Source organism: Pelecanus crispus, chromosome 1, assembly GCF_030463565.1.
Source record: "Pelecanus crispus isolate bPelCri1 chromosome 1, bPelCri1.pri, whole genome shotgun sequence".
NCBI lineage: Eukaryota > Metazoa > Chordata > Aves > Pelecaniformes > Pelecanidae > Pelecanus > Pelecanus crispus.
Genome location: NC_134643.1, coordinates 192,551,326 through 192,566,795, shown reverse-complemented (window position 1 = coordinate 192,566,795; position 15,470 = coordinate 192,551,326). Strand labels below are relative to the sequence as shown.

At 37.1% G+C, this 15,470-nt stretch overlaps 1 protein-coding gene across 2 annotated transcripts in view; it reads right to left on the bottom strand.

Moving 5' to 3' along the window:
* The window catches only part of DGKH (diacylglycerol kinase eta), a 181,432-nt gene that overhangs the window by 32,737 nt on the left and 133,225 nt on the right, over positions 1-15,470 (bottom strand). For both annotated transcript variants that reach the window (XM_075705709.1, XM_075705716.1), the window contains 9 exons: positions 14,698-14,823; positions 13,400-13,502; positions 11,522-11,684; positions 8,951-9,059; positions 8,506-8,645; positions 6,830-6,914; positions 4,278-4,363; positions 2,727-2,826; positions 19-295 (listed from right to left, as the gene is read on the bottom strand). In XM_075705709.1, the coding sequence (XP_075561824.1) occupies positions 19-295; positions 2,727-2,826; positions 4,278-4,363; positions 6,830-6,914; positions 8,506-8,645; positions 8,951-9,059; positions 11,522-11,684; positions 13,400-13,502; positions 14,698-14,823 (1,189 nt within the window). The remainder of the gene's footprint in view (positions 1-18; positions 296-2,726; positions 2,827-4,277; positions 4,364-6,829; positions 6,915-8,505; positions 8,646-8,950; positions 9,060-11,521; positions 11,685-13,399; positions 13,503-14,697; positions 14,824-15,470) is intronic.

The window sequence follows — 15,470 nt, the reverse complement described above, 5'->3', positions numbered from 1 at the left end:
AACATTGCTGATGTGCACCTTTTTCTGCTTGTTCAATGATCTGCCTCACAGCCTTCTTCAAGCTGTTTGCCCGGAGCATTAACTGTTCCCTTGGTTTGAAGAGTTTCTGGGTGGAAGACTTTGAGACACACTCCACTAATTGCTCTTTACTTTCAGACAAGGATTCTTCACTTGAAAACTCCTCTGCTTCTTCTTCCACAATGGGGGGAGTGATGCCTGGAAGAATGGGAGCAGCCTGGGCTTCTGTGTGAAGAGCCTGGAGCAATAGGTCTAGCTTCTCATTTAATTCAGAGCACTAAGACAAAGTGAGAAAGAATACACACACACACACAAAAAAACCACTGAACATTTGAACATTTTCAGTAAATTAAGTACCAGATTATAGGGAGGGATCTAATTTCTCCATGCAAAAGAACTTAAACTGGCTGTGTCTAAGTGTCTATGTCATCGTCTGTCATGTAAAATCCAAACCCAGCTTCAATATTTCATATCAGATCATGAGTAGGTCTCCATGGGTTTTTGCAGACTCTGTGACACCCAACCAGATTAGAGCAATTATAACAAAAAAACTCTACACTCAGACTAAAGTAACACACTGTGCTAAACTCAGCCTGCCACATAACTAGGGTGCAGATTAGATCTCACTCTTCTTCAGATGATCTGCTGCAGAGAGAGAGCCAGCACAGATTTACCCATACCATGCATTACAACAAATTATGGGTACTCAGTACCCCAATTTGGAGAGTTAACCTATGGGGACATGCCTAGCTGATAGACTGAAAACACACGGTGGGTTTGGGGGACGGGGGGTGGTTTGCAACACAGCTGTACATTTAAGCAAGTGAGGTGTCACAGAGCAAAGAGGCTCAAGCCAGAACGAAACACTGTCAAACACCTCTACCCCTGACTGAGACGTTGCTCTCTAGGTACACTGGAAAACAGGCGATATTTTTGTGCTTAAGGGAAAGAAAACCAACACTGTTTGACCCTGGAAGAGTAAAAAAAGAAAATTAATTTTCTAAAATGTGCACTGAATAGAAACATGAACCAGGAACTGCCATTTAGCAAGTACATTTCTTGACTCTGGGATTGTTAATGACTTTGTTTTCTTCTTTTCTTTTCAGCTGATGTAAATTTTGTGCCTCATACCAAATCCTTCTGGGTTTTTTTTCAATGCTTTTGCAACATGATCTCTACAGTTCACAAGTGGTGTTCCACAGGGCTCGGCTTTGGGGCCAGTCTTGTTTAATATCTTTATCAATGATCTGGATGAGGGGATTGAGTGTGTCCTCAGTAAGTTTGCAGATGACACCAAGTTGGGTGGGAGTGTCGATCTGCTCAAGGGTAGGAAGGCCCTGCAGAGGGACCTGGACAGGCTGGATCGATGGGCCGAGGCCAACTGTATGAGGTTCAACAAGGCCAAGTGTCGGTCCTGCACTTTGGTCACAGCAACCCCACGCAACGCTACAGGCTTGGGGAAGAGTGGCTGGAAAGCTGCCTGGCCGAAATGGACCTGGGGGTGTTGGTAGACAGCCGGCTGAACATGGGCCAGCAGTGTGCCCAGGTGGCCAAGAAGGCCAACAGCATCCTGGCTTGGATGAGGAATAGTGTGGCCAGCAGGAGCAGGGAAGCGATTGTCCCCCTGTACTTCGTACTGCACCTGGAATACTGTCTTCAATTTTGGGCCCCTCACTACAAGAAAGACATTGAGGTGCTGGAGCATGTCCAGAGAAGGGCAACAAGGCTGGTGAAGGGTCTGGAGCACAGGCCTTATGAGGAGCGGCTGAGGGAACTGGGGTTGTTTAGCCTGGAGAAGAGGAGGCTGAGGGGAGACCTGATCGCTCTCTACAACTACCTGAAAGGAGGTTGCAGCAAGGTGCCTGTCGGTCTCTTCTCCCAAGTAACAAGCAATAGGACAAGAGGAGACAGCCTCAAGCTGTGCCAGGGGAGATTTAGATTGTATATTAGGAAAAATTTCTTCACAGAAAGGGTGGTCAAGCATTGGAACAGGCTGCCCAGAGAGGTGGTGGAATCACCATGCCTGGAGGTGTTCAAAAACCAGGTAGACGTGGCACTTTGGGACATGGTTTAGTAGGCATGGTGGTGTTGGGTTGATGGTTGGACTGATGATCTTAGAGGTCCTTTCCAACCTTAATGACTCCTAGTTTTACTTTCATTATAAAATAATCCAGCCACCAAGCCACGAAACATGAAATTAATTATTACTCGACCCTTTAATTGGTTTAGTGGTGGGCTTGGTAGTGTTAGGCTAATGGTTGGACTTGATGACCTTAAAGGTCTTTTCCAACCTAAATGATTCTATGATTCTATGAATTCTCAGCTTAAACCGTTATTCTTAACACTGTAGTCTCTCTTCTCTTCGTTCTCCCAGCATATTCTCTCTTCATTATTCCATTGTTTTCCTGTAGCTAACATAATCCCTTCCAGAGAAAACTGTAACTCCTAATGCTAAATATTTCCATTTCTCTATGTAAGTTACCATGTACTTTATCCTTTCTGAAATAAAAAAGTGAAAACAGAGTTTATAGAGATAGTTTAAAGATAGTTTGGAAGTAACTGTTCTATGCACTATGAAGAGAAGAATTTAAAAGTCAGTGGTTGAAATGGAAGCCAAGATGGGTATCCTGGAGAGGTTTAAAAATTAAACACCCATGAGCTATTACACAAAAACAGAACTTTAAACCAGAAAATAGTCATTATCTTACTTTAATGGCCATGGCATCAGCTTCCTCTGCATTTTCCATTGGTTTTTCGTAAGTCTTCCCTATTTTGGCAACGAAGTCCTTTACTGTTTCACATAATATTCTTCAGATAAAAACAGGATAGGGGAGAAATCAAATGAAATGAAATAGGTATGTTTTAAATATTAAATTCTTACAGCAATTGGTGTATGCGCATACTGCTATACACCATTCTTGTTGGAAACTGAACTCTGCGATCATACTTGCAAAGCAGATGATACTTTTTTCCATGGCTTGCCAAATTCAAGCAACAAGCTTTAAAACAAAAACTCTTCCTCCCTTTTTATTTAAGCCTTTGCACACATTGTATCTAAGTCTCTTATTTCTAAGAATTGAAATAAACATGACTAATTTTATTCATTCCCTTGCTTTTACACCTTCCATACCAGAGCTGTTCGCAAACCTGCATTCACTTTGTTGTTAACTTCAAACACCGTCTTGCAAACTCCCACATCAAGATGGAGCCTAGAAACCATGGAGAAAATCTACTAACTTTAATGGAGCACTTCTTAGATGAAAGCACATGGCCACACATGTTCCATTGCACCACTCATGCTTTTGAACCACAGCTGACCCTGAGGCATATCTATGCAAACTACAGTGGCTGCAATTAATTTTCACTGTGTAAATCGGAGAAAGACTTGGTTATTATTATCTACACGGCAGACAGACAGCAAATTTACTAATGAGGTGTAGGTAATTGCTTAGTACTGTTCGTTTGGTTGAAATTTATTTGACAGAAACTAAATAGATTTAACAAGATACAGACCCAATTTAGAATTTGCAGTTAATTTTCAACATGTGCTATGTATACTGTAACAATGAAATTTTATTAACTTGTTTTTAGCAGAAAAAAAAAAGAGAGGTAATGACATGCAGATGTATTTTTGAAGACTGTGACTGGTCTTTTGCATATGGCAAAATATAAGACTTTTTTTCACAGAGAAGGTATACACAGAATATTTCTCATTTCAGATGATGTCCATGATTTGCCAAGTAATTATCCCTCATTTTCAAATGTTTCAGTTTGGGGGAAAAAAAACCCTGTTGTCTGAGACCACTATTTATTGAACTGATATAGACAGAGCTATGACAAAGCTACCTAGCCTGAAGTTCGCCTTCACATTGGTGAAGTTGTTTGTCCTCTTGAATGGATATGCATAAAACAAAACAGAAAAAATGTAATGTGAAGTAGATCACATATTTGCATTAGTAACAGTAAGTTTCATATTTAAGCTGCACACTAACTTGGAGTGATTTAAAATCACTTTATATCAATATTATGTGATTTTTTTTTTTTAAACAGTGATGTATTTAGAATTAAGCTATTCATTACAATTGTACCGTATAAAATTTTTGCAGAAAAAGCATCCGCTCTAAAATACATAAAGATATATTAAGACAAGCAAGCCAGGCCAACCATAAGAAAATCAGGCTCACACAGAAGATTATTATGGTGATGATGTTACACAGGGGATTTAGCCCACACATTGTACATAAAAAGGATCAACTCACTTGGCAGATGATATGACAACTGAGTGCTGATCAGAATTGAGAATTTTTGCAAGATGAGCAGCAACTGAGTCCTCATAAGCAGATATCTGAAAGAGAGAAAAGACGACTTGAATTTCCACACATTTCAGCATTTTAACACCTACTAGTGAGTTTAAACACCTCCAAAAATAGCAGGATTTCCATTTCAGATCTAATACAAGGACAGGCAGCTGGCAATGCAGATTCTACCTGCATACTGCATTTTATGTACCAGATTTTTAATATTCAAAGTAACACTGCATCTGAGAACTTGATCCACAGCTCTTTTCCTCCTGTAGAGAAAACAGTAAGTTATTTCTATGCTAAAAATAGTCCACGACGCAGAAAAAGTCTGCCTTCTTTTTAGATTTATAACAACCTAAATTATTATAATCTAATATTTTTTATTTCTAAAACAGGCAAAGTTTTCCTCAAACTAAGCTGCTCAACTAAGAATAAATAAAAAGTTTGCAGTTATAATCCTGAACTTCCTTTTTACTGTCCCATGGGATCTTACTCCCCAAGTACCCCTACTGACAAAGGCTGCTGAACTGGTATAATGTTGGTTAATGTAAACCAATCCTTAAGGAGCCATTTAAGGCCTAGTCTATGAGAATGTTTGGGAGAATGAATGTGTGCACTGTCCGTCTTTTCTTGCACAGAAGAATTATAAATCCTGAAATACTCAGGCAAAGATTTGGAATGGATCAGATTCACATCTTCATGCACTATATCCTGTCTTAAAATAGGCATGGATACAGACTTCAGTTTTAAAAGAAAATTCTAACCAAATTCCAAATCTAATGCTAAAAATAAATGCAAATGAAATTTTCTGATGGCTTTCTTTAAGAATGTCTTAAAATCTCTTAGTGTGGTTTTGCCCTTGATATGGAGCAGGTAGATATATCAGTGTTTTTTCTTCCTAAAACTCAGCCTTAGTTGTAGAACTCTGATACTAAATCAGTTTTCATTTCAAGGGAAAAAACAATATGTAACTTTCTGATCTGTAAGAACAAACTACTGTTGTTCAAACATCAGTATAAGACTTCTAGAACCAAACCAAGTGAAATAAGTCTCCTGAAACTGAAGGAAAGAAAAATAAAAAAGAATTTAATAAGTACTTTTATTTACTTTTCGAACTGCGCTTTAATACATTACCTACTCTAAGGTTAATCATTCTTTTGCTGAAATATCATAACTCAATAAACTATGCAAAAACCATTAAACCAGAGATTCAACAGGGTACTCAAAAGAAAATTACTTTCTCCAACCCAGAGTAATGGCAGGTAACTATAACCTACAGAACTGATTTTCCAAAAAAAGAGGTTTTTTATGACCAGTTCCTTCCATTTTCAGGAGGGGTTAAACACAATTTCAAAGCCAGAACTAACTAGAACAGCATGTATATTTTATCCTTTACAAGATGAAAATACACTTGAAAATTTTAACTGTCTTGCAAAATTAGAGATGATAAAGCCTTGGTCTGCATTACTGACACTGGAAACAGAGCTGTGTGCAAAGCAACACTTAAAATCCCAGTCAGTGGAGCCCCAGCCTTTATGCATCTCTATATCTAGCAAGCTGTCAAAGGTTATAACCTCCCTGCCAATTAGAACAGTCTGAATTATTAAATTATTCAAGAACCTGCTGATTAAGTATTGCTTCACAAGTTGATATACATTAACTTTCTTAGGAATATATTATTGTCTCATTTTTAGTCAGACTTTTCATGCCAATTAATTTGATTAAAGCATCTCCCTCTCCCTCAAAATCGAAACCTCATCAGATAGTACGAGCACAAATCTAGTCTGAAAGACAGACTAAGCTTTTGTTTGAGGTCACTTATGATTTCGAGCTCTCTGAAAAAACAAAGAGAAAGTTTGGTGGTATCTCCTGATCTAACTCACTTTTACAAGCTGCAAAAAGCTTCTTTCTTTCTTTCAGAATACAACCCTTGCCTTCAAAAGACTGGTTTTTTTTCAATATTTATTCCAAACTCAAGGTAGCAAACATTTTGCTTTTATATATACATTTAAAAGATGTTTTCGTATATAATATATTAATATAGTACACAGTATTATTATATAATACTATGACTAATAACAATATGATATTATTATATATAAAATAGTAAGTATATTCTTATATAAAATAATTATATACAGTATATAATGTTGTTATATTATACAAGAATAAAATACGATACCATATTTTTATATTTAAAATAACATATATTATATATAATATATAAACTAATATATAAGATATCTGTCCATATTAAAAATGTATTTTTCATGAAGAAATTTTTCTCACTGCTCTGCTGAAGACTCCTTACCTTCATTCATTTTTGGCAAATAATACAGAACTGGAAACCCTAATTATCTGAGACACACACCATGAACAGACATTAACGCAGTTCAGTTAGCAGATGACAAAACATCTGTTTCTATTTTTCACACAAGTGCTTCAATTATAAATACTGTCATCCCTGAAGCTCAAAGTTAAGTATATGAATCAACAAAACAGAAGTTCACCTGGCATTCCTCCGACTCTTCTGCAGTCACTGGAAGAATAGAAGGCTTTGCTGGTAATTTCAGTTCATATGACATTATACTCCACCTAAAAGAAACATAACAGCTTAAGTTTCCAGATTATTAGTTTTATCTTTTCTCCAACATATCAACAAAAAGAAAATTCAGTGTCACACAGATTGCTAAAAAACCCCAAAGCGTCTTAATTTTTAATTGTGTGCTAGCTGAATATAGGTGAAATAATTGAGACTAAAGATAATAACTGGGTTTATTGCTTAGACTTTTTGTTAGTGATTTGATGATAAGCCACTTTTGTGAGCAAATCATGGGACATTCAATGCAGGCAACAAAGATCTTCTAGCAAAACATTCACAGTATAAAAGAATTAATGCAAACTAATTGCAGAAATCAAAGGAAAATACATGTGTTCCTAGAGAAAAAGCTCCAAGGTAACATCAGCTTTTCATCTCAACTAGTGGAGGGAGGCATGTGGACAAAGCAAATGGTAAAGTATCTTCATTGACAGATATATATTTTTTTTCCCCTGGTAAAGGACAGTACTCTACAGCACAGACAGTATGAAACCACTAATAGCAAGGTCTCCTTCAAAGCCTGCTGAAAAGAACAAGTAATCACTGAAGATGGCCTTGGGTGCAAGTCTACAGAAATTAAAGCAAAAAATGACACTGAGCTCTTTTCAGCACAGAAAAAGACAAACATGATTTAATTTATGAATCATTCAGAATGCCCAGGCCAACAATTATTTCTAAGGATCAGTAACAAGCATTTCTCTATATACTTTGCTGTAAAATGATCAAGTAGTCTGCAGAAAAGCTTAAAAAAAAAAGGACTTGTTTCTCTATTTCATTAAAAAAACCTTAAAATAAAATCCTCTTTGATCACATTCAAGTGTTTGTAACTACAGCAAGAAGAGAAACACCCATGAGAGGAAAGAACAGAGTAAGAAATACTCCTCTCAAAACCAGAGTGTTACACCTTCATTGGAATGACATGACCACCACCTTCTCTGACTTTTTTTTAATTGGGATTGCTCCTTTGCTTTATGGATGGAAACCACACAAAACAAGGAGTGGGAAGATCTCTTGGTTTTCACTAAGAAAATGCCTCCAACAAAAATATCAGTACTGGATCAAGCCAAAGATCCATTTAGCCCAGCATCTTGTCCACAGCTGATGCCTCAGGGAATTATATGAAGGGTGAAAGTACACGATGAGAGTTCTCCCCACATCCAAAGACAGAGAGCTCAGGTGTTTCCTAAGTAAAGATGCTACCTGTAATGGTATTTAATAGTGTGCATGGAGTCCGTAAAACTGCCCTAAATGGTTTTGAATCTATACAATTACTTAATGCTTACAACTTCTTGTAAAAGGCAGTTATGCAGCTTTATCAGTTACGCAATAAACAGTCTCCTTTGTTCATCTTTGGACAACACGCGGCTCAGATTCATCGACCGCTCTCCCCTCTGACTCTTCAGTTTAAAAAGGATGTTGAAGGGCTGTCCCCATAACTATCTCGGCTTCCCTCACGATTATGATCTGCACTCTAAAAGCCAAACCCACTGAACATGAAGTCTCTAGGATGGATCTAGGCCATCAGAAAACCAGACAAATACAATTTGAACCTCATGGTAAAGCATGTATATGCACATTTAAGTTTACCTGTCTAACATTTTTGTGCTGGCTCGTTCTAGTTTCTCCAAAATCTGAGGAAGTTGTGTATCATCGTCACAGGATCCTCCCCAACCAAGGACACGAGCGAGGTCATTTCCAGTACCAAGGGGTAACACTCCTAACTGACACTGAAACACAACACAGGAGCAAATCTACTATTGAAAACTAGAAAGAAAAAGTACAAACTATTACAAATGCTTCTTATTTCAAGCAACAAATGTTAATTATACAGCTGATGTCTAAAGCTTGTAAATCAAATTGTGTAATTGTGATACAACTTCTCCTGCTTACACCAGTGAAAATTTTCATTTAGAAGTAACTATTGAGTTTGGCCCATATCCACATATACGACAAAGAACCAAGTCAAGGAAAAGTAAGGGTACAAAATTAAGTCTAGTAAGTATAGTCAAGGAAAGTAAGTATATACACTTGCCTGTTTGTGCAAGCTGAGCTTATCAATTTCTGACAAGACCCAACCCACGCTTCCATCACCACCGCACACAAGAATCCTGAAGTTGTCAAACTTCTGAAATAACCGCAAACTGCAAAGAAAACACAGCCTGTTAGGGTCAGTTATGTCCATTATATTCATTCCAGTTATATTCATTAGCAACCATTACATGAAAATATGGTGCACGGCACCTTTATGGTGGTTCTTTTATTGTCTGGGGTATGTGGATACAACCAATTACTTAATAAACCTATCTGCATCCCTTCTATTGCTGTATACTCCACTTATACTGACATTTCTGATAAATAACATGCAGGGTTTTACTTAAAAAAAAATTCCCTTGATATTGTTTTCAGGATTTTAGTAATATTATTTTATTAATTTTATTAATATTAAACAAATATTTCTAAGCTATGAAATTGCAACTGCTCTATGCTTCCCACTTCAGCCAGAAGGACAAAGTACCACAGGGAATTTTTCACGAGAGGACGTTAAGACACAACAACAGGATGTGCTCCACAATACGGGTGGGCTTTTGACAACGTGTGAGTAACCAAATGCAAGGACAGTTGGAGGCAATTATTACATGTAAGGTGATCACAACAATGTAAGACAAATAATACTAATATTTCATATTAAATCCTTAAAGCCATATCCTGCTTTCACTTCCTACAGCTCTTCCTCCTGTTCTCTGACTTTTAACACCTACAGGATACAACACTTGGGCAGTACAAGAAAGGGGGACAAGAGAGACAGAACAAGCAGAAAGGTGAGACACAGAGGAAAGGGGAATGAGATGTGAAGAAACAGCCAAGAGGTAAAAACAACAGGGATTTAAACTTAAAAAAAAAAAGAATTGGAAAGTAGAAACTCTTAAAATAATAAAAATAAAGATGTTTATTTTCAATGCATGTTATTTTCCAGAATGTGTATAATCTCAGAACTATTTCTAAAAAGCAACACATAAAGATCACAAATTTTTGAAGCATTTATATTTTTTCTAAAGAAAATAATGTCACTTATATATGATAAATAATGTCACTTTTATATGATAGGCAGATACCTATTCAGAACAAAAGATGCCGATATTTAAGGGAAAAAATGTTGATACCAGAATAATTTCTCCTACCTTGAGAAAAGAGAGAAAACCCACTAGAAATAATGTATCTCAAAGAATGCAACTCTGCTTTTTAGATCAACTAGAAAAAAGACGACATCGGCACAATCTGATAGAATAACTGCTAAGGACCTCTCTTTGGAAACTGGGAAAAATACTTAAAAGCAACCAACCTGACCTATGATTACTGTGCAAAACCAAAGTGAGCCTCCTGAACCATGCTGCTGGTAGGTACAATTAGATGAAGCAAGAGAACTTGCAAACAGACAGACGTATCTTTTCAGACTGTCCTCTCTCAAAAATTGTCTCTCCAGTTGAGATGAACCTTCCTTACTTTTATCCGTCATTATAATTACGTGTACACAATGTTAGCCAAAAGGGACTTTGATTAAATTCAGATTTAAATTAGGTTTATAATGAAAAGAATATTACAACTTAAAGAGTTAATATAACATGTCCATAACACAGTACTACCTATAAAAATCCACATCTGTATTCCATTATATTTGTGTTATTTGCCCACTGTTTGAACTGAATTTTTGTGCATGTTTCATCTACATTTTTATCATGCAAGCATAATTCTGCATCTTTACGAGTACAAAAATTAGTGTTTCTAGTTGCTGTAACTGATATTAATAGGCCATTTAACCACAATATGACATCTGAGTGGAATTAAGTTAGGCAACAGAAAAACATTCATGAATTTAATCTTTATTGAATGTGCAAAGATGCTTGGGTTGTGGCCACTGCTATGCAAATTTCATCCCTATCTCTCCAACAATCAACCCTTAAGATTTTGTAGAATGCCTGATGGTTTTAATTGTGTTCTTGCTCCAAATTTTTTGAGATGCTCATTTTCTTGACCATTTGCATATGTTGCCTAAACCATATTTTGAATGTAGTTTTCAGATGACAAAAGTTTTAGTGTACTTGTCCATCACCCAATGCAGACTCTCACGCTGACATTTATGTTCCAAATTCAAAAAGATACAGAGTACATTTAGACAATAGTTTTATTCCATAGCTATTCACAACAAGGTCACGGGAATATTTGAATTACACATATGAAATGGAAGAAAAGCACCTGGGCAACTGTGCATAAAGGCCCTGATTCAGGAAAGTATCTAAACATTTGTAATGGTTTTGAACCTTACCGGTGAACAGAAGCCAAAGCTAGCCAAAAAGCCACAAAACACTTGGGCTGATAAGTTTTGGGTTTGAATTTTCAAGTGAGTTTTTCTAAAAAGAAAATATTATCCTACAATCCCTTCACCCACTGGAATTCATCCTGAAATTCTGTTATCTCTTAGATTTTAATTAGGAAGTCACAGTAGATGCTGGTGATAGAATTATAGCAATGAGGGGACAACACAACACTATATTTTGCACTAAATTCCCTTGCAGAAAGGATTGCTCAAGATTTCCAAGGTCATTACCCTAAGTGAGGTCCTCCATTCATTAAATCGAACACCTGAGCTGGATTTAACGACTGTTTGAATCGACGAAGAAACTTTACTCCCTGATTGTCTCCACTCTTTGAGTTAACAAAAACTAAAAGAGGACTGGCACAGGATGGCGGGCATGTGGCTTTCCAGAAACCTGTGAACATAGTTAGAAAGAATGAAATAAATAAGGCTTTCTAATATGAACAACACAAAAAGAAATCATGGGAAAGAGGAAGAAAGGGATGAAAGACAAAAGGAGTACATTTTATCATGCATAATGTAAATGCTAAACTGAATATTAGCCCTGCAAGGAAAACATAATTGCTCAAGATTTACCAGTTCATTTTTAGCTTTCCTGTGTTTTCAGTGCCTAGATTTAGTAAAATCCTGAAGACAATAGCTTTATTGTTTTTCCACAGTGAAAAAAGTTTATTAAACTTTTAGAATACTTCTCAAATCTCATCTTCACAGATTATCACATAATTAAATATATATTTCAGTTACAAACGTTTGGTTTTTAACCTTATTTTTCTTTAACCTTACTGGGTTGAACCGGATCATCCACGTCTGTGTGAGCTTTATAAGAATACTCACAGATTTTAAAAGTTACTGTACTCAGCTGCTCTCAGGTGAGACTTTGCATGAAACCTTTTTTCTCAGACTGAAGTTATGCTACGAATTATAATAGAATCACTGAACAACAGACCTTCAGCTGTGATCCAAAGCTTATTAAAGTCAATGCAGGTCTTAACTAATTACAGCAAGCTTTCCATAAGGCCTTTAGTAAGTAGTACTAATGGACACTGTTGTCACTAACATGATCCGTCCATGGAAGTAGTGTTTTCTCAGCAGCACTTCAAAATCAGACATCACAAGTATAGGTTTTGACATTTGTTTCAGGCAATATTAGAATTACTGTGTTGTTTTCAATTACTAAAAAAATTACTAAAGCTACAAATAAAACATTTGCATTAAAGGATGCTAATTTAATTCCATATTATCATAATGTATAGTTTAAAATAAGGTTTGATTAATTTATTTAAATGCGAAGAAAAATAATTTCACATATGGAACAATCTTCCTAGCATGAATAACAAATAACAGCATGACACTCTGGTCTAAGGCACCATATAGCAAATAAATAGAGTGAGTATATACAGCATAAACAATCACTTTTACCAACTTCATACAATAAAATTCATTGAATTGTGTTAAAGTTGTTGGTCTACATTCGCCATCAACACAAACTATAAAATTAAAGCAGTTAGATTTCATGATACTCCTTATTAAATCCACTCCCTGCCTTTAAGTGCAGTCTCCCACTGCTCAGGCACCTCTATATCCTGAGCCACCAAAGAGCACCCCTGAGTTTTGAACATTTGCTGGGTTTCTATCTGTGTGTTGCACGATTCTTACACTGCTTATATTTAAAAGAAATTTAGAGAAGCTATGGAAGCAATTCTTCTCTTTAGCCTGGTAAAGTAGTTGTTGGATCTGAGCCATTCAGTGAGCTTACCACTGCATAAAGCAAAGTTACCCAAAATTTGAGAACTCACAGAATAAGTGATGCATGACAGGCAGACATCAGCCTACTTCATCTGAGGACTCTGGTCATTCACTTGAAAAGTTTCCAAGGGTCATAAATAAAACAGGAGAAAATTTCTAATGGGGGAACTTTCAAAAACATTTTTTAAATCATGTTGGTTAAATAATCCTCTAAAAAGCTACCCAGAAAATTACACTTTTCTCTAAATTTGAAGCCTGCATTCACCTTCTCAGCAGAAGGATTTTAGCCTTGTTTAGTTATACAGATCTCACTAGGCATTGCAAGTCCAGAGCTACCACTGAACACACTACAATACTACGTACCATCAGAGTCTATACTGTTTAGTGCTGTTGGAGGTATGATCGATACCTTACATTGGCCAAGTGGACATTTACGAGGATACAGATCTTTACAGGCAGTATGAACCTACAAAAGAAACAAAAAAATTATTTCCCTACAGTGGAATTTTGTGGTGAAAGTATAACTGGTACAGTATCTATGTAACAAAAATGGACTAATAAGTAACATTCAGGTCTAGAGGGAAGAGGAGTGAGACTGGAAAAAAGCCTGTATGACTGTTCCATCAAAAAGGCTTGTTACTCATTCCACAAAACATAAGTTTGGAGTAGTTCACCTTCAGCTACTGCTATAGCAGATATGAATCGTCCTTTCAAGGCAATCGCTTACCTCCATCCACGAGCAAGGGTGGACCAAGTTCCCAGCAACCAGCATCTGTGCTGGGGGCTGCAGCTACACTGTACACACACAAAAAAATAGCAATCTACATGCCTGGCCCACCTGGCTCTTCTGGAAGACGTATCTGCACTAAAGCCAGCACACCTACCAACCAGACCAACCCGCCAAAGGTGGGTCCCATAAACTATGCGTCGTAGAGGTCTCTTCCATAGTTATTGGAAAAACAGGCACAGGCAGGGGGCGCTGCACTTCACCTAAATTTCAGATCACCTCTGGAGATGCCAATCATTTCCCACTGACTACACAACAGAGCCTCGGACATCTATAAGCCAAAAGCTTCAACAATAAAAAAACTGCTGACTTTCCATTTCTACACCCTAGCTTATGAAACCCATCTTTTTAGACAAGATAAAAAAATTAAGAGAAAACTGTAAAACTTTTTGGGGAAACAGCAATAGCATGTTATAGAATTTCAATCAGCAACCTACAGAGTGTCCTAAAGGAGAGAACGTCTAGATTTTGCAGTAATAAAAATATTACTACATTAATAAATATGAATATTACTAATATTACTAAAATATTATTACAGCAAAATCTACACTGAAAGAGACAATAAAGTAACATGATTATCAGGCATATGGAACAAGCATGTGAACCTTCAGTTACCAGTTAGGAGAAGGCAGAGAAAACACATAGGATGACAACACCTGTTAAAGAAAAGCTGCATCAGTGGGCATATTAAAAATTAACTGAAGCAAGTAGGACAGTCATGAGAAATTATGAACGTTAGAGAGACCTGAGTTTGCACAAGCTGCCTGCTCCTGCTTAATCCAAAAGCACGGTTATGAAATGACAAAATAAAAACAATGGTGAGCAATAAAGCTGGCAAAATCCTAGACGCTTGGACGTGGTTCATTGCACCTACCATAGCTTTACACCAAAGGCACTTCCAATCTTGCAGGCGTAAAACACTGCCACAAGTCTTGTCGCAGACTGCGCATTTGGCACTGACGGGCAGATTACCCTCTAACCACTGGTGAGGCATAGCTATCTGTGAAGAAGTAGTCATAAAAGTTAAATACTCAGGAATAGAAATTAGAGGCTTTCGTCTCTCAAATACAGGTGGATTTAAACTATTTCCCACAGCTCTACCCTTTCATCAAAGAAGCAGGTATGGGTGACCAGTAGAAGTGACACTGACGCTCGCAAGGCAACAGCTATGAATGTGGACTGTGGTGGTGTTTCATATGCTAGGCAGAAAATGTGACAGCTGAAGAAGGGAGACACATTCATGGTACTATGGTAGCAACTAACCACAAAACAATGGGGCAGTTAGATCTAGAGGCTCCGTAATACAAATAAGTACCCATTCACTTAACGTTGACTACGTGGCACAAACCAATTAAAATAACTAAAATTCAGAAGAATAGCAGGACAGCAGAATACCTCTGTGGCTTTACGTACTCCCTCACCATGGCTGGTAAGTCACAGCTTTATGAAGAAGTCCCTAAATGCTGTGCAAAGCTTTACTCAGTGCACTCTTTGTCTCATTAATACCGTGGGCAACTCCGGACACTCATAGGTGTGCGAATTAGTACTAACCTTCCAGAAAGAAGCTTCATACAAGTGGCACATACATAGTCGTGTTTGTAAAAATAACCCATCTACCACAATAAACCTCTGAAAAGGTTTTGTCAT